The sequence below is a fragment of the Amyelois transitella genome, chromosome 17 (assembly GCF_032362555.1).
Source record: "Amyelois transitella isolate CPQ chromosome 17, ilAmyTran1.1, whole genome shotgun sequence".
NCBI classification, from domain to species: Eukaryota; Metazoa; Arthropoda; class Insecta; order Lepidoptera; family Pyralidae; genus Amyelois; species Amyelois transitella.
This window is the reverse complement of record NC_083520.1, coordinates 1,036,527-1,059,386: the sequence shown is the minus strand read 5'-3', so window position 1 is coordinate 1,059,386 and position 22,860 is coordinate 1,036,527. Positions and strand designations below refer to the sequence as shown.

The following is a 22,860-nucleotide window of genomic DNA, read 5'->3' as shown; positions in this document are numbered from 1 at the left end:
ATATATACCTATCATAATCTGATGTCATTTTTATTTTTCTTTTCAAATTAAAACATTGAACGGTCGTACCGCGTATCATCGCTCCGGCTACACAGTAATGGTTCGTTTTAACCCTTTCCATGCGGAAGCATTATTTCAATTTCGCCGTCTCTGTACGGGCGGTTTTGTATTAAAGCCCTTCTATAAAACGATGGGCGAGATATTACGTCCTAACAAAACTGGTTCTACTGTACGGAAGGCGTATTATTGCGTCCTGTATTTTTTTTCGCTAGACGCGGTTGGCGTATTATTTCGTTTTCAAAATTATATAGACAATTTTGGTGTTGCCATACCTTGAAACAATAACGTCTTTATTAGCAGAAATGAGCAAAATTGAATTATGATTAAGAATAATGAACATTTGCTGCAAAAATACAAAAAAAAAAATATCAAATGTTTATATAAAATTTCTTGCATATATATTTTTTATAAAATACTGGATTATGTAGTATATTGAAAACAAATTTTTATTAATCATAATAATTTTTTGGGCAACTGGGTATGAGCAAGCATATAAGCAAATTAACACTCAGTTTTTTACATACTCATTTTACATTTTTTTATATTATGTTATCATGCTTTTTAAAAAAAAAAACTATGGTTATAATAAAATGTAACGAGGGTAGCTTAAAATTTAATTTATGAGGGTACAATAAGTAACTGGCTAGTTGACATATCTTGTACATTGTATCGTGTTTGTATTGGACATGGTATCGGATTTGGAGAGTCATCATAACATTTCACTTTATTTTGTAAAATTCGTTGCGGTATCTTGAATACTTGAGATACTTTGACCTCGTCAATAGTTTCGGGAGAAATTTCATTGTTTCTTCCTCGTTTTCTAGATGAAATACTTTGCGACATGTCATCATCGTCGATAAAATTTGGTTGCGAATATGGTTCATGCTCGTCAATTTGAGTCTCATCTGAAGATTTATTTTTAAAAATATTATCGAAATCAAAAGGATTCGAGGTAAAACACATTATTAAGAATTATAAGTAATAAACTTACCATTCATATTATTCTCCTTTTATTAGACTTTTGATATAAAAAGCTTACAACACTATCGGCGTAAACCATGCACTCGTATCTACATAATAATAAGTAAGTATTTTTCCACCGTTTCACGTAAGGTTGTTGAGTTTATAACTACAGTACAGGGGAACCAACTTTCATATTGGTCTAATCGTTTAACACAAGGATATGTTTTGGACGCAATAATACGCCCACCGTGTGGCCAACGGTTTTTAGTTAGACGTGATATTACGCCAGCCGCATGGAAAGGGTTAAATAGAGATCAGGCGACATACATATGTATATTAGGAATGGCTAAAACTGCAAGGAATATGGAAAGATCGAAACATCTTCTCACAAAACCAAAATGATACTCGTGAATGCCTTGGTTTTCTCCATATTCAGCTATGGGATACCTAGATGCTTAAAAATGCTTTTAGATAATGCTGGAGACGTTTACTTCAAATCCAAAAATGAAGGAACCCACGAGCTGTCAACTAAACCATATTGGATCCTGGTTCCACATTCAATGCTTGACTGGCAGACTCATCACGATGTTTTCCCTCTGCGTATGAGCAACAATTATAAACTTCCATTACTATTGCGCCATTTACCTATACGTATTAGTATTGCTTCTGTCATAATAGTCTACAAACCTAAGATTCAAGATCATACAGCGAATTGTATAAATTGGTTTTAAATCATATATTCTCCATAGAGTACAAAATGCCACGGTGTAGGTACAAGTTTTAGTAAGAGCGACTCGGGAGCAATCTTACCAAAATAAAACAACACATTTTTTCACAAAATTATATTTTGTGTGATAACACCTGCTACATGTCTTACTGTTATTGTATTTACAATATTTTATATACTACACATTAGTAACAAATAACATTCATAACCTCAGAGGAGCGACTTACAAAATAATTTACCGATTGTGAATGCCCGCATGGGCCAACTTAAATTATAACTAAAATACTTAAATCTTAATCAAAAATCAGTGTTAATAACATTTGGCAATAAATTACTGGGATAACACGAAATAATCCTTAAGCGAGATATAACAGGAGTTACAGTAATATAATTAAACTCTACACATGTAAAAGAATACAAAATATAAAAAAAAATCCCACGTTATGTCTGCCTGCAGTCGCCTCGCTACTTCATAAAAGATATACATATGCTACAAATGTGAATTTTCAACCGAAATATATGTTATAAGACGCACGAACCAGTAAAATCGAGTACTGCTGGAGAAAATCGTTTTATTTGTAAAATTCACTATTGCCACACAATATGGAATGGTTCAATAAACTCTTAATGTATATCTTTTTATAACTTCAATGAATCAGCCGGAAAAAGATTATTGCGAGGAATTGACTTGGTCCCGATAACGCGGATCAGAAAGATCAGGGAGTTGCTGAATCATTGAAACAATTGTATAATCTATACAATTCATTCAAAATACATTTGATCCATCGATCAATGTACCGATGGTAATTTCAATTCAGTATATAGATAGCAAAAAAGTAGCTATAAAATTATTGTTACTCCTTACCTTATTCATACGTCTTTTAACACAAAATGGGCTAAAAATCCCAGCCTAAGATCTCTAAATCTATACAGCCTTGTGTTAATGAGAAGCGGTACATTTACAATATCTTACACAAAAAAGGATGGGACGAGAAATAGGCACTTCGAAGAAATATTCAAAAAGACACAAACTGGGTTCTTATTGTAAATTATAATTACATACGACTGTACAAGTACAAGCTGTGTTTTACAATCACGTGCGCACACAAAATATTCAAATTTTAAACAGGATATACAAACAATAAGTCCGGCGGAATTTATACAAAACGGATCAAAACATTGCACTTATTTTCAACAACCAAAGACTTAACATTACATCTTTGGGAATCAATTATATCAATTTGATAAGGTTATGGGCGCGCGTAACGTACGCACTCGCAAAATTACTAATTGTTTTAAACATCTCAACATTCATAAAAAAACAAATAAATTATTCTTCGATAAGCAAGTGGGGCGGCATTCGTTGTTTATTCATGGTTTCATGTAAAGTTTAAGTAGATATACCAATATTAAGCAGACATTATTACAATTAATATCACTCTTGGCTTTGATTTGTCATATATTAGGCATTTTGCGAGTAAACGTCGCCACGTACCGCTGCAATAGCCACATGATGAGTTTAAAGATCATTTTCTATTTAAAAAATAATTGCTGAGTAATAATATAAATTTATTAACTTTATACAATTACTACAAACATAATTATTATTTGTTTACAATGTGCAAAAACTGATCAATTAGGTAAAAAAATCATGATTGATGAACATTAAATATTATGCCACAAATTGCTTCCATTTTTAATATGTTTTCATCACCTTTCCATTATTAAAAAAGTGAGATCATCATAAAACTCATCATGCCAGTGGTCAGATTACGACAACACCCAAACCGGACCTGCATTTCTAGCGAGTACATACATTATTGCACTATATAATTATGCTAATTGTCGTTTTTATATTATAAACAGATTTCAATACATACTATCTGCAATTTTGTACTTTATTCAGCTTCGACACGGCATGGCGCATTGTTCCAATCGATTTGGGTAAAGACGATACGCGAAATGTCATGTGTCGCAAAACGGCATACTCGGGCAAATTTCACGCATAATGCCAAGTCACACTTTTTACTACCGCTTGCCACTAAATGTTAAAATTACAATACATAATACAAATGTCACATCACAGATGGGCAGGAAATAAAATGTTAACAGCTAGCTAGCGAAACGTTAATATGTACAGCAAAATACGGATTTTACGTCATCACTTGTCAAAATAAGATTCTTCCATAAAAAAATCATCATTAGTACATCAACGTATTAGGTATCTCGTGAGAGACGCAATATCCGAATTTTATTGTAGATAACCAAAAACATTTTGCCCTTTTGCGTTTCTGTCATTTCGCACATCAACAGCGCACACCAAACAGCTGCCAGTTAAAAAGGGAAAACGAGTCACGCGACAGGTAAGGCAACCCAAGTGGTGTTACGGTCAATATATACATTACACAACTAATTTACGAAGCATTACGTTATTTGTACTATGCCTTATATACTATACATTCCGGCCGGGGCGGTATTTTTTGGTCAGGTTTTCGTCGGTTACAGATTCAAAGCTGCACATCACAAGTCCATCAGTCTCGCTATGCTGTTCACTTTCTTTGTTTCAGTGGAATGACAGGTGAGTATTATATGACATGTCTAAATAATCACCTGAGCGTACACACGCGCACTTTAGCGTTCTATCACTTTTTGCACAAATATACAGAATATAGTTTCACTTTAATATACACATTACTTTCAATCCTAATTTGTGTGATTTGTCGCAATTCAAGAAGTCCTAATGGCCATTTTCATATGTGAATCTACCAAATATGTTGCATTAAATGTAATGTCAAATAAAAAACGTGTATTGTGGGCACCCGTTATACACACTTAATAATAAAAAGACCAACTGATAAGAGAGAATATTAACAGTGATTACCAACCAAGGTCAGAATGGAGATGGTACACTGTATGCATTAAGCTTTAAAAGAGAAAGGAATGAAAGTGAACGTAAGTAAAACTAAAACACTGGTTTTTGAAATGGAGAAAGAAATGACAGCATGTAATATTTTGATTGGAGGAGAAAAAGTTGAGCAAGTGAAAGAGTTTGTATGTCTTGGATCAAAGTTTACATCAGATGGCAAGTGTGATAGTGATATTGAAAGGACGCGGGGAACATGGTGAATGGAGCTTTGCATGCCTTTATGAGCAGTCAGAAACTATCCAAAAAGACTCGACTGGCTGTGCACAGGGGCGTGTTGGTCCCGACATTAATGTATGGGAGTGAAAGTTGGGTATGGCAAAAGAAGCACGAAAGCAGAATAAATGCAGTGGAAATGAGAGCGTTAAGGAGTATGTTGGGTGTCAAATTGAGTGACCGGATAAGGAACAGCGTGATAAGGGAATGTTGTGATTTGAAACAACAACAACATAGTCTCTGCCTACCCCTCCGGGAAAGAGGCGTGATTTTATGTATGTATGTATGTGATGTGAAAGAAGATGTAGTTACAGGAATAGAAAAGGGTATGTTGAGATGGTTCGGTCATGTGGAGAGGATGAATGAAAACAGGTTGACTAAGCAGATATACATGGAGGGTGTGGAGGGAAAGGTCGGAGTGGGAACCTAGACAAACGTATCTTGATCAAATTAAGGACGTCCTGTTAAAGGGTCAGGTCAAAAGTACCCGAAACCGCCGAGCTTGCATGAAGAGAGTTATGAATGTGGATGAAGCGAAGGAAATATGCAGAGATCGTGGCAAGTGGAAAGAGGTAGTCTCTGCCTACCCCTCCGGGAAAGAGGCGTGATTTTATGTATGTATGTATGTCAGAATCATCTGGAGTCTAAAGTACCAAATGACTTGTTCTAGAATAAAATCGTATAAAATATATTAAAATATCTGTATAATACTTTATAAACGAAGACACAGCCACAGAGACCACTTAAATCGCAACTTATCACCATCAGATCTAACCGTACAAGTCCTAACACACACTTATCGCGTCTCACCTATCCTTTTGCACTGCACATTGATTCCTCGGTCGAACTGTGGGCTACCGACGCACAGAAGAATCTAAAGTCTGCATCGCTAGTGGTGGAGGATTGATGTATCCGTAGTAGACGTTCGGTTGTTGGGCTCTGGGGTCAGCAGTGGGATACTGGACCCCGACTCCGGGTTGTACGTTCATCATTTGCACGGGGAGGTTGTTGAACTGCTGCTGGGCCGACATCCGGTACCCGTTGAGCCCGTACTGGCTAATGATGTGCGTGTTGAGGTTGGGAGACATCCGGGACCCGGCAGCGACTGTGCCCATTTGCATGTGCTGCATTGGGCTTAAGTTGCCTGGAATATGAAAATGTCCTATTTTAATGCTTAACATCAATTTGGAAAAGATTTTGTCCTGGAAAGTAAGTTGTCCTGTTCTTGTCAAATACATATATATATATATAGTCACGACAAAATCCCTTGCGGGGGAGACAGCCATCAGCAGTCTTGGAAAGACTAAAAGGCGATGTTGTTTGTATGGCCTTATGATTGAATTGAAAACGAAACAATAATAACATGCCAATACTGACTGGTGGCATTCCTGGCGTTCCTGGGCGAGTCGAGCTGGTTGTGCGGCGCGTAGTACTTGCCGTGGTAGTGCGCGCCCGCCGGCGGCGTGCCCGCCTGCTGCCCGTACTGCAACACGTTACACAATGCATGACACTACTGCTACATGCCAATTACAAATAACTAGCTGTGACCGCGACTTCGTCCGCGTGGAATAGTTGTTTTGGACATCATTGAAGAACACAAGGATGAATAATTTTCCCCGTTTTTTTTTTCACATATTCTATTATTTCTTTGCTCACTAAAATTGCAGCGTGATGTTATATAGCCTAAAGCCTTTCTCGAATGGTCTTTTCAACGCAAAAATATTTTTTCAATTCGAACCAGAGTACCTGAGATTAGCCCGTTCAAACAAACAAACTCTTCAGCTTTATAATATAACTATAGATTTGATATTATTTGATAAGCTTCACAGTTTTGATATTGGATTTTATTAATTTTCTAAAATAGTAAAACGAAGAAACAAGGGGTTTTGAGAAATATGAATACGGCCCAGCCCGAGTACTGCTGCTGCTGCTGGAACGACAGGTAGCACATACCTGGTGCGGCGGAGTGTGGTGCTGGCCGCCGTCCGCCATCTGCTGCAGCTTGGCGAGCGAGCAGCTGGGCGCGGCCCAGCCCGAGTACTGCTGCTGCTGCTGGAACGACAGGTAGCACATACCTGGTGCGGCGGAGTGTGGTGCTGGCCGCCGTCCGCCATCTGCTGCAGCTTGGCGAGCGAGCAGCTGGGCGCGGCCCAGCCCGAGTACTGCTGCTGCTGCTGGAACGACAGGTAGCACATACCTGGTGCGGCGGAGTGTGGTGCTGGCCGCCGTCCGCCATCTGCTGCAGCTTGGCGAGCGAGCAGCTGGGCGCGGCCCAGCCCGAGTACTGCTGCTGCTGCTGGAACGACAGGTAGCACATACCTGGTGCGGCGGAGTGTGGTGCTGGCCGCCGTCCGCCATCTGCTGCAGCTTGGCGAGCGAGCAGCTGGGCGCGGCCCAGCCCGAGTACTGCTGCTGCTGCTGGAACGACAGGTAGCCGCCGCCGTAGCCCTGCGCGGACCCGCCCACGCCCACGCCCACGCCGCCTGCAATGACAATACAACCTCAACCATCAACTATACGACAAATTTATGCCAACCCACTGCAGACGTACTGCACTGAACACGCCTCACGCAGACACTGTCACCAATAGTGTGACAGTCGGCCGCCGTTACGTCATGCGTCAGAGATTGTCTCACGAAATGGCAAGTTTTCTGCAACTAACACATGCGTACAACGCCACTAATAACGATGCTTCACTTTTTGTCAAGCCACAATCCATTTTGACGCCGCTTTACAAAAATTAAATCTCTTACATCTAAATCGTGGACTGTTTACATAATGCACATTGTCAAATGTATATACCTATACAGGTGACATTTAATTCAACTGCATAAATTTAACTGTGAAGTGTACTCATCTAAAGGATATTTAAAAACGTTAAAAGAAAAATATCGGTTCATATTTCAGAAAGTACGAAAAAAAATAAAAGTATCAAAATCCACGATCCTATATCCGTAATATCACCCCGGCCGGCGGAAAAGCGACGCGTAAGATTCAGAGGTCAACGACACAATTCATTCGCTGAGCGATGTCGACAACTCTGTACTTTACTTGATCTTGATAATCTACTAAAAGAATAATTTCTTTTTCAGACATTAATTTACATGTTTAGTTATAATTTCTTTTTGTAGTATTGGTCTTTAATAAAGCGTGTAACGTAGTTTTTGAGGGTTTTTTAAATGTGAAAATGATGACGTTTAATTTAAACAAAAATAGGCTCAAACGGCTCAGAAGCATGGGTATAGTCTATGTTTAAAAGGATGCAGGTGTTTTAAATGTCACCCTGTATATATATGTGTATATTTACCGTGGTTATGCTGTGGAGGGGTCGCCCGATGCCTGGCGGGCGGGGTGGCGGCGCCGCGCATGTTGTTGTTCTTGTTGTCGGACGCGTTGCTAGCGTTGCTCGGCGTGCTCCTGAAACAAGTAGCTTTGTTGTTAACGACTGTGGAATAGTGTACACGTGAATATTTTAAGAGCGTAAGTAAAATACGACGAATTAAAGCCTAATTTTGTCTGGTAAATTACATTTTATGGACAGTTTTAATGATATGAACAAACTATCACATTTATAAATCGGGACCTACTAGTAATGAATAAAAAATTTATGTTTTTTGATTTATTAGTTCAATCTTCAGGGTATATGAACAGTTAATTTCTACCGACTGAAAAGGTTTTGTCAAATAATTTCAGTTTATAACATTATCTTTAGCTCCTGTTTTAATGAACAATCTGTGGCAGAGAGGTATCAAGTTCGGGGCTAAATCAATCATGCACTCTGTCTCATATATATTTATTTATATATAGTACATTTACATTTATATATCTATGAGCATGTAGCCGATAAATGACCAACAATGAAATAATTATTTCTCAATCTCCATAGATGATGTAATAGTTAAATATATATAGAATTGAGTCACCTGTTCCTATTATTGATCTTCTGCTGCTTGGGCTGCGCCGGCTGCGTCATGATGCTGGGGATGTGCAGCGACGAGTGCGGGTACTGCGGGCTGGGCGCCGCGTGCATGTGCATCATGCCGCACGGCGACGCCAGGTCCGAGCCGATGCTGGACGGCGACTCCAGGCCCAGCTGGCTCACGTCCAGCTCGCACGCCGGGTACTGCACCGAGTGCACCGAGTTACTCGTCGAGTCCGGGGTGTACACCCCCATGGACTGCAGAGCGGGGCTGACGGCTTCGCACATCTCCTCTTTGCTACCATCTTTGGGCGATTCCTCCTTTTTCTGCCTAGACTTCTTCTCGATATCCTTCTCACACGGCCCGTTCTGATTGAAAGGAGTTTTGCAACCCGGCGAGGTCAATATTTGCGGGCTCTGTTGGCGGTATTCGGCGCAGCTCGTGGCCACTTCCTGTTGTTGTTTGACTTGCCGTTGCATCATCTGCTTCATCTGGGCGTCGGCCTTCTTCGGCTCGCACTGAGTTTGGCACGCGGTCGTCGTTTTCGACTGCTTGGACGGCTTGCACTCGGTCTTTTGTGAACATTCCGACGTTTTCACCGCCGGCCCTTTGGCTTCCTTGTAGTGAGTGAGGCCCGCGGTCGCGTAAATCCCGCTGGAGAGCGCCCCGTACGCAATAAAATCCTTCTGGTCGTATTTCGGGTGCAACTTTTGTGGCGTCTTTTGCATTTGTTCCAAATGGGGCAGATTGAAACCTTGGAATTTATCTAAATAGTTCTTATCGTTTTTCATATTGTCGAATAATCTGTTGTGATCCCAGCTGCCCTGCAACCTCGTGGGGTCGCCCCATGGAGCCCACTGATACTGCGGATGTGTAGTGTGATAATTAGGGATCTGATTCATAGGATAATCAGCTTTAGGTACCAATTCGTTGTCATATTTGAGCTTTGGCAGCATTTTGTTCAGATCATTTTGATGGTCGGCCGCCGCTTTTAGATTCAACTGTGACGCGCAAGTCTTGTCATGTTTCACCGAAACGTTTTTAGATTCACACTTATTGGCGTTAGATTTTTCTTTCTTGTAGAAATCTTGTTTCTTCGGAGCTTCATTCGTAGTTTTAGTATCGACCTTGCTAGTGACTACAGTCGTGTTGATGACGTTTATAGGGACGGACGTCTCGGGCTTTCTGGTGTTAGCGTTCTGTTCAGGAAAAAACATCTTGGGCTCAGGCGTACTCCTTGGCGTGTCCTTATTACTCTTCTTCTCAGTCTTCTCCATTTTACTGTGAGCGGAATTCACTCTCACATCCCGTAATTTACTTTTCTCTCTAGGTTTCTGGTTCATGTCGTTCTTATCTTGCGAACTTTGCACCATATTCATTGTCATTGAATTTTGCAAATTATTTGTATAATTTGGGTCTAAATCTGTCCTATCGAGACCAATATTGATGGCCGCGTGAGCGCTTTGACATCGCGGTAAAAAATTATCAGCGACATTCGGAATTTTAGGTATTACAGGATTAATAACGGGAGAAGAGATTGGATGAGGCACTTCCAGTTTCGTAGTTGATTTACTTATAACTGGCGTATCCATGTTGTTTATAACTCTATGTTCACTAGTCTTCACTACTTTTTCGGTTTGCACCGCTTGAGATTCTTTCGTTATATTCGCCCTGTGGTTCAAATACGAATGTTGAGCTGTGTTTATCTGCTGTATCGTCATAGAATTCACCACAGGTTGGTTCTGATAATTGGGTAGACTATGTTCTATGATATTTCTAGTGATAACTATTTCATCTTTCCGAGTGTTCATCACGTCATTCCGAAACGGAATTTCACTCTCTTTACTGACGATAGGATATTGAATCTTATTTCTATTGTCCATTTCCACAAAAGAATCTAGTTTTGGAGGATCAGGCCTTTTTATACTCGACGCTATATCTCTTTGAGGATCCAAGCTTTGAATTATTGAGTCAATTTTGTTAGGCGATCTCTTATCGTTAGTTTTACTTTCGTCGACTGTCTGGTGTTGTATGACAGTTTCTTTTCTCATTTCGCTCTTTTTCTGTTCACACATATCATGGTTGAACTTTTCCGGAGATCTTTTCTGTTTAGGAGATTCACTTATAACTGATCTATCATTCTTCTTTGGAGAAATTCCAGCTGAAGAAATCGAGGTGTCAGACTCGCCTTCGACAACTATCGTCTCTATCGGTTGAATTTTAGGCAGATTATTATTTTCCGCTGGCCTTGCGCAGTTCACGTCCTCTTGTACTTTGGGATCTAAAACAATGTGCGCATTCTCTGTAGACACAACTGGGATAACTTTAGATGGACTCTCGTTTTCCTCAATTTCTTTTGGTTTATTTTCATTATTCTGAACCACAGGTACTATTGAGTTATGTTTCGGTGATGGTAGAGGACAACTTTGACTGTTATTATCATCAGATTCTGATATAACAATGGTATCTTTATCATCAAGAACCGATTTCATTGGAGATTTATTTTCACCATTTCTATTATCAGATGATTTATTTACTTCAGCGTTTTCCTTTAGTGTGTCCTGTACTTTATTTTCAGATGGTTCTTCACATGAATTATTAACAGTAGTATCATCTTTCTCAGCTTTATCATTAGATGTTTCATCCATATCTTTTTCTTTCTCTGCTACCGACTTTGGCGAGTCCATGTGTATACTATCTAATTCCATATCGCTAGTATGATGGTCTGTGCTATTTTCTTCCACATGTCTAGGAGTAGCCGGTTTAATAGCAGCAGTATCTTTATTCTCTCTATCCTCAATGTCCATTTCATCATCAGCTTCGCCTGAAGAATCTTCGGAACTGTCATCAGAGTTTTTAGCCTTTTCATCTGTTTGCTCGCTAGTCTGAGCCTTTGGTGATACTTTGTCTTCCACAGGAGGCACAAGTGTTTTGTCTGGATCTTCCATAGAATCGTCAGTTTTGTAATCATTTGTTTCTTCTTTTTCGTCCACTTTGACTTTCTTTGCTTCAGGTGAACTTGTTCTGAGGCTCTTGTTACCTCTTGGTCGCTTTCTAGGGCGACCTTTATAAACCATTTTCCTCTTGGGCTTCCCTTTATTGGTGTTTGCGACAGGCGTTGATAATACCGTCGCGTCCACATTGTCCACTTGGCTGTCCTGGCTATCAGACGCATAGTTAGGCTCTTTGACACTTTGTCGCCTATTTCTTTGCCTATTGACATGTTTCTTATCTTCTGTGACCTCGTTCTGAGCTTTAGAAGACCGTCTCGATACGCTTTTACTTCTCTGCCTTGGCGTTTCATCCTCTTTCTTGTCTTCCTCAGCATTAGATTCTGAAATCTTCCTATTAAGATCTCGTTTCCTCTTCCGCCCACCTTCAATAGTGGGCGTCGTCTGATAAGTAGTTTCACTATACTTCAGCGGCCTTGTGCGTCTTCTACCCGAAGACGTCACTTCAACCGCTTCTTCTTTTTCTTCATTACTAACTTCATTTTTGACTTTAGTATCTGCTTTAGCATCAGGTATTTCCGACTCTGTAGTCGTTCCGTCGCTTTCTGTTTTCGCTTCAGTTTCGTTCTCTGTCTCCTGATCGCCTGACGCTTCTTCAGGAGATCTGAAAGGATTTACTGTTGGCGCCAATAGTGGCGTCCACCTTAGGCATTCAGGATCAATTTCTAAGCGAGGTTTGCTCTTTAGCTTCTTCATGTGATTTTCAACTTTATTCCAGTCGACACAGAGCCCTAATTTCATTGTGTCATTGTTTGGTATGTATCTCACGAAGCCTAGCAGTTGAAATGTGACAGCTATGTCGTTCATATGCATTCCTGAACTGTGTGCGATGTCTTCAAAGGTAAAGGGTTTGTCTTTATAGTCATAGAGGAACTCTAGGATCACAGATTTCCAATAAGCGTGGTACGAGACTCTGCCAAGGTCCGACAAAGGCTTTTCTGGAGTGCCAGGTTGTCCCTCTTCCTTTGATAATAAATAACCTGAAAAATGAATTGAACTTTTATTCTCTGTATTAACTTTCATTATTGACTCTTTTTAACTAGCTTTTATTTGCTATTACGATTCTCAATTTGTTTATACAACTATTTAATATAAACACAAATTTTTTGCTACAATTAAATCAAGTTTCTCTCAAGATATTTTGAACAACATTCAACATTCAAAAAGACCAAAAAAAAGAAATAAAGATTCCACCACTCACTAAAATGGATGAGAAACCTCCCGAAACCCTGCCTCTGGTACTGCGGCATCGTCATTATACACGACACGTTATATTTCTGCTGGCAATGTTTCTCTTTCGAAAAATATCCGACCAAATGGCATCCTTTGCTGTCATTCTTTGTTAAAACGTAGAACAAGAACGGTTCAACGTCGTAATATAAGGTTTTATGGTCGAGGAATAGTTTAGCTAGGAGGCATAGGTTCTGACAGTATATTTTGTTAGCATTCCCGTCGACTTCAAATACTGATATGTCTCCGCATCTGTATATTTCTGTGGCGGGAGGATGTCGCCACAGACATTTGTCCAGGTGTCGGAGGAGTACCGCGCGGCTCTTGGCGTATTTCAGACAAAACTCGCATAGGAATAGCTTCGGTAGCCTGGAATGAACAATGTTATATTAGTGTAGGTCATACACAAAGGTGGTAACGCAAAAAAAAAGTAAATTAGTATTGCATGTACACATAGATAAGTGCATTCACATGACAACGAATTATTTAGAAACATGATCCAAATATTTTTTTGTATAAAAAGTTTCTAAATAATTCGTACGAACTATATGAGTATGAATTCCATCGCAAGTTCAGTGAGGTTGAAATGAAATGAAATAATCATGAAACAAAATGAACTCACCTCGCATACTCCTGCGGGAACGGACTCGAGTACCACGTCTCAATCTCCCACTGGCCGAACTCTATCGCCGACGGGCACCTCGGCGCCGGCGCCAGCACCGCCGGCGTAGCGCTCGTAGCGCTCGTAGCCGGCGTAGCGCCCGCCGCGGCCGGCGTAGCGCACGTCGCAGCGGCCGTAGCGGACGGCGTAGCGGCTACGGGATCGACTACGAAGTCGTTCTCTCCCGCGGCGTTGCGCGCGGCATTGAATAATTCCGCGTCGGATTGAGTTACCCCGGCGGGAAGGCGTTTGTTGTCTGTAATTGTTTTTTTAGATTAGTTTTTCGAATTTAATTCGTTACTAAAAGAGTGTTAGTCAAATGTACAGTCGACAAAGGTAACAAAGTGAGGTGATCATAGGCGAGATTAAATTTATTGAAAAATAAATGAATAATAAACATGATTTATCAATCACTAATTTCACATTTCATTGTTGTGGAGAAAACAAAGCATCTACGCCCTTCTCGCTTAGTCAAACCGATGTTGACTGTCTGTTAAAATAAAGTAGAAAAAAATATGTTATGAAACAGATCAAGGAGAACATAAAACATAATAAAGATACACATTGTGAAAGAAAAAAAAATATGAAAAATAAAATCAAGGTAAGCATTCAAATTTCACTGAAATACATGCAGCGAATAATAAAAAAAATATATCTTCTTTCAATTAAAAAAAATACAAATGTTTAAAAAAAATCTTCATTTGACAACAGTCAAAAGCAGGCCACACCCCAAGCTAACTTTCAATTGGAATGGCGACTCTGTAAACAAAATTCTCAGTTACAATTCTTTGAGAAAAACAGTATGTAAATCGAATGATTACACACTACTCATGTGAAGTTCTTCCATGGCTATGTGGTAGAAAGCATTTTTACTATTGCCTCTTCATATTTTTCAATCTATTAGGATTACCCACCTCAATAATCGATTAAACAAATCGATACAACTTAGCTCGCAGTGTGGCCCGCGCCTTTACACGCTATAAAGGCGAGCGCGCATCGGGCGGCCTATAAGGATTGACCCTTGCTTCTCAAGCAATACGTAGATTTCTTGTACTTTGAACATTATTATGTGATGTTTGTCCAGTAAGACTTTTGATTGTCAGCATTTTTGATGGGAAATAATGACAATACCAATTTATTTCTTAATGTCTGAAAGTTAATTGTTTTGAACAAATTTATAGTGGAAAAAATAAACCTAAAAACCACAATGGAATTAATATCTTTTACAAGCCAGATTACTTTGACAATGTTGCGCACTTTATAATCTGTTTGATTAAATAAAAGTATAACATAAATTTACAATTGGAAAACTAAAATAAAACTTGGATAATTATGAAGTTTTTATCAAAATTATTTGGGAAAACATGCAGATGTTCCAGATACTATGTAACACCATGTTCATTCTACCAAATTATTCAGAAATTATAAAGAAAATTGTTCAAAATACTGCGAAATCACGTTTCGCAAGGCCGAGGGCGGTTCACCTTAACTCTTCCGCATTTCTCCGTCGAAACTAACCGCCTATTGCGCGTCCGCCCTAAAACGAAAACAGAAACCGGATGAGACGACACGAGGCGCGCGAGCGAAAGTGCGAGTGTGGACTCCGACCCGAACTCGCGGCCGGCAATCAGGGCAGCCGCCGCGCGGCAGTGGGGGACCCACCAACTTTAAACTTTGTTAACACGTCAACACAAACGTCCAGAATAGATTCGCACACTTTTTTAATAATGAAAAAAAACCCGTTATTTGCGGTAGAGTGGTGGCCCGTGCCGCTGGCGCGTCCCACACACTTTCGCTTGCGCGCTGGCGCTTACCCTGAGTGTCGGCCGCGCGGCACAGCCCCCGGTACAACTTGTGGGGCGCCGCGAGCTCGTACTGCTTGCCGCGCGCACACCACCGCACTAGCGCCGACATCGACCACGATATCTCTTTCTCTTTCTCGTCTAAGTATTCCTCTTTCACTTCCGGCGCGCGCTCTATGCTAATTTCCTCCTCTTTCAACGAAACGCGAGGCCGCGACACCGCGCGCGATCTACTCCGCTCGCGCAATCGACTCGGAGGCGATTCTATCTGCCTCGCTCGTGACAGTTTCGGAAGTGACGCTATCTCCCTCGCTCGAGATCGTCTCGGAGGCGACACTATCTCCCTCGCTCGTGATCGTTTCGGAGGTGATTCTTTCTCTCTCGCGCGCGATCTACTCCGAGGTACGTATTCTTTGATCGATCGTGCTCGGCTCCGCTCGCGAGGCTGGCTGATCCTAGATCGACTCCTCTTGTATTCCGGTTTGTAGTCAGTGTCGCTGTCTCTCGCTCGAGACTGCCGTCTGTAATCCAAATCCCTGACTCTCGATTGACCGCGCTCATACTCAGTCTCATCATACTCGTCGTTTCTGAACCTCGATTGACTCCGCGCCCGACTAGGACTTCTATCCCTTCGCAGAGCCGCCTGATACCTTTTAAACGTACTCCTAGTTTCTTTTAATACTTGTCGGTCCTCCTCTGGCTCTATCCTCGCCCTGTGTCGGGACTGCGACCGGGACGCGGTCCGCACGGAGTAAAACTCCGAGAGCCCGTCGAACAGAGTCGTCAGCAGCCTCTCCCCGCATTTACTTCGTCTGCGAGCGACCCGGTGCCTCTCGGGCGGAGTGTCTTGCGGTTTGACATGTTTCTCGGGAACTTCGTGTACGGGCGATCGTATGCACCGCTGCTTCTGCGCTTCGGCGGCAAACCCCCACGTCCCGTCGGGCCCCGTATCGGCGGCTAGTCTTTCAAACACCGAAGACACATGGGAAGGCACTACGGGCGCCGCCGGGAACAGTCTCGGCGGCTGGTTGTCCGGCTGGGGGTCCGAGTCGGAGTCGGTGGAGTCGGAGGGCGTGTCGGGGCGGCGCTCCAGGCGCAGCTCGAGCCGCTGCACGCGCGTCACGCGCAGCCGGGAGTCCCAGCCGTCCCAGTCGCTGTCGGAGTCCCGGCAGCGCCGCTTGACGAGGTTGAAGGCGGAGAATCTGAAAAACTTTTGTTTCTCTTTGGACATTCGTTGCTCTGGCGAGTGTGGCGCGCAGCCGTCATTACCGTCGGGGCGCGCGGCGGGCGCGCGGCGCGGCGTGCGCGGCGCGCGGGGCTTCGCCGTGCCTCCCATCGCGGACCTGCAACGGGATCACAGCATAACCTATTGCTCATGGCTAGTACTGCCAATCTTCCGATAGTAAAATCCGCTTTTTTTTAAATTATCGATAGTCTATAGAAATGCTATCGATTATTCATTATCGAACAAAAATAATACTAATCGGACGCCACTTGTAAGTACATACATCATATGTGAACCACACAAGTTTTGGCAAGTACAGTTACCTGTGAAGGAACACAACCCCTTACATGTTTTTATTTTTACATTAAGTCATGTTTGTTTGCAGAACCCTACATAATATCATCAAGCTAGACAGAGATTAAGGTAAACTAGCTATTTTCAAAGGAACCCGGGCTACGTTACACGTAAAACGCAGTAATTGCCGGGAGGATGATAATAAGATGTTGATTGTAAAAGTATTTGTAAAGCAATTCTAACATTTTAACTTTTATTATAACTAGTGCCTGTTTTACATGTAAAGCACTGGAATTCAAAAGTAAACTTATATTTCGATGGCGGGATACTCTACCTGTGGAGTTTAAAAAAGTCAATCGAGAGAAAAGCTAAAGGCTTTTTTTTTTTCTGAAAAACTTACAGCTACTTAGTTTTACCAAATTAATTCAACATCACCAAATATTGTGAAACCAAAAGATGTTACAATTAATTATTGGAAATGTCCCACAATGATATGTTCTCACACAGATATGAGAGTGATAAAACTGACCGTTTCCCGTCGGCGTCCCCCCCGGCGCGGCCGCAGCGGCAGCCGTGGGGCGGCGGCGCGCAGTGCGCGTGCGCGGCCCGGCGGCAGCGCGCGCAGCGCCAGCCCCAGCGCGCGCGCGCGCCGCAGCGCCCGCACGACGCGCACGCGCCGCACCACCACCGCACCGACTGCGGGGCAAACAGGTCACTACTTTATTTGCATACTAGCTGTGCCCGAAACTCTCAAGGATAAATAATTTTCCCCGTTTTTTTTTCACATTTTCCATTATTTCTTTACTGCTTATAGTTGCAGCATGATGTTATATAGCCTAAAGCCTTCCTAGATAAATGGTCAACAACACAAAAAGATTTTTTCAATTTGAAGCAGTAGTTCCTGAGATTAGCGCATTCAAACAAATAAACTCTTCTGCTTTATAATATTAGTATAGATCAAAGCTCACCATTTAAACCCGTGAAATAAGTCTTAAAGTCAAAAAAATATTATGTTTTTTTTTAACTCGTGTTTGATAAACAACCTTGGCACGCATACTATTTGATTGCAGACAAAGTCGTGGACAACAGTTAGTAACAAAGAAATTATTCTAAAAAAATACCTTCAATACACTCTCACTTAGATCAGAGAGTTCTATACACGAAGGATGCGCGTATGACTTGCACAGATAGCAACAGATCAATGCTTCGGGGACACTCGAACTGTTGCGGTCTTCCGTACCAAGACACTCGGTGCAGACCTGAACGCCTTCTTGATTCTGCTTCTGAAAAGAAATATCACAAAATTTGTTACACCACATTTAGTTCTTATTATATGTAACATACCAAGGGCAAAAAGAAATTATTGTTTAAATTAACTTCCCATAACAAAAAAAAACCATAAAACAAACAAAATGAGAGAGGATATCATGTACCCACAAGTAGGGTTGAAAAAAGCGGGAAATTTTCCGGTTTTTTTCAAATTCCCTCGTATTTATACAAGTTTTTTACGAAAGTTTCAAGAAAGATAATGAAATATTTCATGTTATTTATTAATAAAACGGAAAAATATGAAAGAAATGGAAAAATACGATAGGAAAAGTATTGATTACCTTACAATATGCATAATTTTTTTAAAAATTGGTAATTATACATAGAATATATAAATAGTTTTCCAATTGTTTTTTATTTATTTTTCAAAACAAATGACGAAAATCATATCTCAATAAAACCGTTTTTTCCCCAAGAATTTATTCTGATATATTTCAATGTTACAAACCAATAAAAAGGTAAAAAACGAAAATACTTTCTTTCACGAAAAAAACAATTTGCTTCTTTCGGAATTTTCAACGCTACCCACAAGGGATAAAAACGTGATTATATGTATTTATTTCACAGAAATTAGATCCAAAATTTGGATAAACATTAATCATCAACAGTGTTTCTGCACCAACTAATAACCTGGTTATATTTAGCATATAAATTTAATTTAATTTTCTTATAAATTTCAATCATATGTTCACAGTTTGGTATGGAAAATAGAAGACTTTTGTTTTGTATGTTTAAGATAACTATTGTTCTTATAAAAACATTCTTCATTGCATTCATTCATGGTCTACCTTTATGATCTCTTTTAGTAAATTTACACCCAGTGAAAATGCTGCAGTGTAGTTTGTTCTGCATTATATATATCATGCATAATTATACTCTGTTGTCATCAATAAGAAAAAGCTCATGTACTATTTTGAAAATAAATATGTATATTTATATTATTTTACTTGAATTTTTAGTATATAGAAGAAATACTAATAATTCATATTAACATAGATAGTATACACCTACCTTGTTTAACTTTTTTGTGGTGATTTCATATGTTTTTTGTTTTATATTTAGTAATTTCTTAATACATTTATTGTGAAAGTAAACATTTGGATCCCTAATGGGAATATTAAAAATAACATGTTTTGTTTACATAAACAATTTAATACAATGAAAACAAGTTGCTGCAATTAAAAAAATAATAATAAAAAAATAAAGAATATTTTAAATTTCAACTACAAAGGACAGTGAAATAACCTCACCTCCACTGATTCTTGATGTTTAGATTTCTCTTTCTTCACAGGGCGCTCTGTAGAAGCTGTCAAGGGCCTCTCCGTTGCCTTGTATGTTAAATCCGTATGTGTTAACAGTCCTCTAGAAACAGCACGCTTAGCTGCTGCCCGTAACACTGTCCTAATATCAACTTCGGGCGCAACAGTCACTTGGTATGCTTGTCTTAAATATCTCTCAATGCTCCTCAACGTAGAGCCGTCACGCTCCCCTAACTCGCGCACTGCCTTGGCTACGGCTCGCGAAACGTCACTATCTGGCGCGATACGCAATTTCTTGTTCTGTAAACCCCCTGGGTCCTTGTACGAACTTTGTCCCTTATTGTACACTTTCAACACGGCACCCTCGCGCACCGCCCGCTCCAGCCGCTCCGAAACCACATCTTCGTGATAGTTATGATGCTGGCGAATTGCATGACAGATACGCTCCACGCTCGGCCTCTGCTTCTGCGCCCTTATCTTGTGTATCGCTTCTAATATCCATCGCTTCCACACTTCTTTGCTGACGTCTTCTGGCTCGTTCATCTTCGTCTACGATTATTTTGTACAGCCGTCAGAGTAACGGTACGGTGTCAGAGTAGTGTCAACACCCCTCATATTTTGGCGCCTCGGGCGAAATTCCATTTTACGAAATGGAACCCCGCCGGATGCGACCTGAAAAACGGCCGCAGTGCGAGACGCCGGCTTCACAGCATACTCACGAGGCGCTCCACAACGGATGACACATCGCACCTTTCAAGCGGGTTTTGGCGGAGCGGGCATTCAATGGCGGCCATCTTGTGTCGATCTAAATTTTACGTACAAACACGCGACGTAAATGAAGTTAACGTATTCTAAACTACACTACACCTTTCTGTTAAGTCGATCAATTGAAATGTTAATTATTATGATAACTTTGATATAATAAAAACAAAAATATGAACACTGAAACACAGTATACTTCTTTCCGGTTTTTTTTTCACAATGCGACTTCTTTAAACAAACAACACAATAACATAAACTATACAACTATATAAATTTAATTTAACAAATCATTTTTTGGTATTTTAATTACTTTAATATCTCTGAATTAGTTCAAAATTTACATGAAAACATCCACAAAACACCAACAAAAGGCTCTTCAAAATGGCTATCAATCAGATTGCTTGCCTAGTTAAAAAATATTTTTGATATCCTGTCGGTAATGTATTGCCATTTTATTACAATGACTACTTACTTCATTTATTTATTTTGTTTGGTTATTTTCTTGTCTATGGTTTCATACATTTCTTTGTGTGCCTTAACCCCAACAGTGGCTCCGAGAGAGATATGAGTGGAACATTAATTAGTGCCCAATTAGCTATGAATGTGCCCGATATAGTGTGGTAGTTTTGAAAAAATACCTTATATTTATAATAATAATAATGGACTCCTTTCCAGAGAGTAAGGATGAGGATACAATCAAGTATAACGCCAAGAGGAGGAGAGAAGTTTATGCAATAATCCATATTACTAATAGTCACTGGGTGACCGAGCTGTGTTTGGTGGACGTCAAAAAAACAATCAACAAACATGAGATCCCTTACGTTTTTATTTATCCCTTACGGAGTAGACAGAGTTAGAGACAGTATCAAGAATATAAGTAATATCAAGATAAGTAAAAATAAGAGCTGAGATTCAAACAGTGATTTTGCTTGCCAATCCCAATTTTTTTAGTCTTTCCCTTGACTAACTTATACATTACGGAAAGATAAGCAGCTGGCACACACAATGTTTTTTATTTGCTATCAGACGAGCACGGAAGCTTGTACTATGTAGGATGAATGTGTAGTGTACCAATTCCCTTAGTCACTTTACAACATCCATGGGAAAGAGCAGTGATCCTATTCTATTAAAGTGCCAGAAACCACACGAATAACAATAAAACAAAAGTAGACACAAAAAATAGAAGAAATTATAAAAATATGAATAAAAGTAAACAAAAGACATCTATACTAATATTATAAAGCTGAAGAGTTTGTTTGTTTGTTTGAACGCGCTAATCTCAGGAGCTACTGGTTCGAATTGAAAAATTCTTTTTGCGTTGAATAGATCATTTATCGAGGAAGGCATTAGGCTATATTACATCATGCTGCAACTATAAGGAGCAAAGAAATAATGGTAAATGTGAAAAAAACGGGAAAATTATTCATCCTTGAGGTTTTCAACGATGCCCAAAATAACTATTCCACGCGGACGAAATTGCGGGCACAGCTAGTATTAAATAAAATATTAGAAGAAGTAAAAAATAGTTAAAAAAAAACTATCCCTTGTCCAGAATCGAAACCGGTCCATAGGCGTGAAAACCAATGGCCGTGAATGGAATATTTCTGGATGTGGATCAAGCTTAATCGAATTTTTTACCTCCTTATGCACCTATATTTCAAACTTAAATGAAATCGTTAGAGCGCCGTTTTCGAAAACTCGTTTAATAGTATAGGATATAGATTTATATGTATTTTTGTTTGGTGTCGGCGTACCGCCGCGATCTCTCCTGTCTCCTTCTTTACCGCCAGGGGCCTAAGAAAAGCGGGTGGACACGCCCTGGACTTACTCTTCTGGACCTCTCTAGCGCTGACCAAGTAATTTATTGCGTGTATAGTCAGCTTTAATAAAGGTACTGGTCTTTATTTATATTTAATTAAAACTTAGTGATTACATTCTTTTTGGTTATTTTAACTCAATCCCTCCCACAAATTTAAAAACATTCTAAGATATCTCCCTTTGGTACCACATGCCACGATTATGGCTAACACAGGCGGCTAACCAATTCAAGTAGCTCCTCTGAGTAGCAATAAACTAAGTTCATGTAAAGAAGGGTTAATTCAAGGATCATAATAACATTTTTGATGGAAAGGGCGCCCCATTTAGTTCATAAAAAACCCCCTGTCGCTAAACTAAAAAAAAAGAGATCTCGAGGCCGAAGTCAACGGTCAACATAATGGACCCTAAGCCCCGAAGCACTATGGTAGAGGGTATGAAATGCGCAAAGATGGGAGACAGTATGTATGTCCAAAACCATTTTCACAAATCTTAACTTCGGCACGAAGGTAACGCATAGAGTTTATGGTAGTATGCCATAACTTTATAAAATGCTCGCTGAGAAGAATTTTAAAAAAATTTAGATTTTCGCGCTATCAGCACAATACAAAAAATTTTCGATACTTATTAAGATTTATTTTGATTTTTTAAAGTTTTACAATA

The 22,860-nt window shown here is 40.1% G+C and overlaps 1 protein-coding gene across 3 annotated transcripts; it reads right to left on the bottom strand.

Moving 5' to 3' along the window:
* Nucleotides 1–1,852: 1,852 nt before the first annotated feature.
* On the bottom strand, nt 1,853–20,802 carry LOC106134566 (histone acetyltransferase KAT6A). Of its 3 annotated transcripts, none has more exons than XM_060948726.1 (11): nt 19,612–20,802; nt 18,154–18,315; nt 17,562–17,728; nt 15,526–16,856; nt 13,673–13,967; nt 13,022–13,419; nt 8,813–12,800; nt 8,197–8,306; nt 6,843–7,372; nt 6,267–6,372; nt 1,853–6,033 (listed from the first exon to the last, which is right to left on the bottom strand). In XM_060948726.1, exons 1-11 carry the CDS (start codon nt 20,161–20,163, stop codon nt 5,744–5,746), a joined length of 7,929 nt encoding a protein of 2,642 aa, XP_060804709.1. In that variant the 5' UTR covers nt 20,164–20,802; the 3' UTR covers nt 1,853–5,743. The 3 variants fall into 3 exon arrangements, with proteins under 3 accessions (XP_060804709.1, XP_060804710.1, XP_060804711.1); XM_060948727.1 differs by having other exon boundaries at nt 18,154–18,312; XM_060948728.1 differs by having other exon boundaries at nt 16,783–16,856; nt 19,612–20,800.
* Between the last annotated feature and the right edge of the window lie 2,058 nt (nt 20,803–22,860).

What these genes read in the sequence shown, in the direction of transcription:
- LOC106134566 (XM_060948726.1), bottom strand. Translation starts at nt 20,163, where the DNA reads ATGAACGAGCCAGAAGACGTCAGCAAAGAAGTGTGGAAGCGATGGATA. An exon ending in GGGGACGCCGACGGGAAACG is followed by an intron (nt 16,857 to 17,561) that starts GTCAGTTTTATC and finishes ATCCCGTTGCAG; the next exon opens with GTCCGCGATGGGAGGCACGG. An exon ending in GAGGTTTCTCATCCATTTTA is followed by an intron (nt 12,801 to 13,021) that starts GTGAGTGGTGGA and finishes TTCATTTTTCAG; the next exon opens with GTTATTTATTATCAAAGGAA.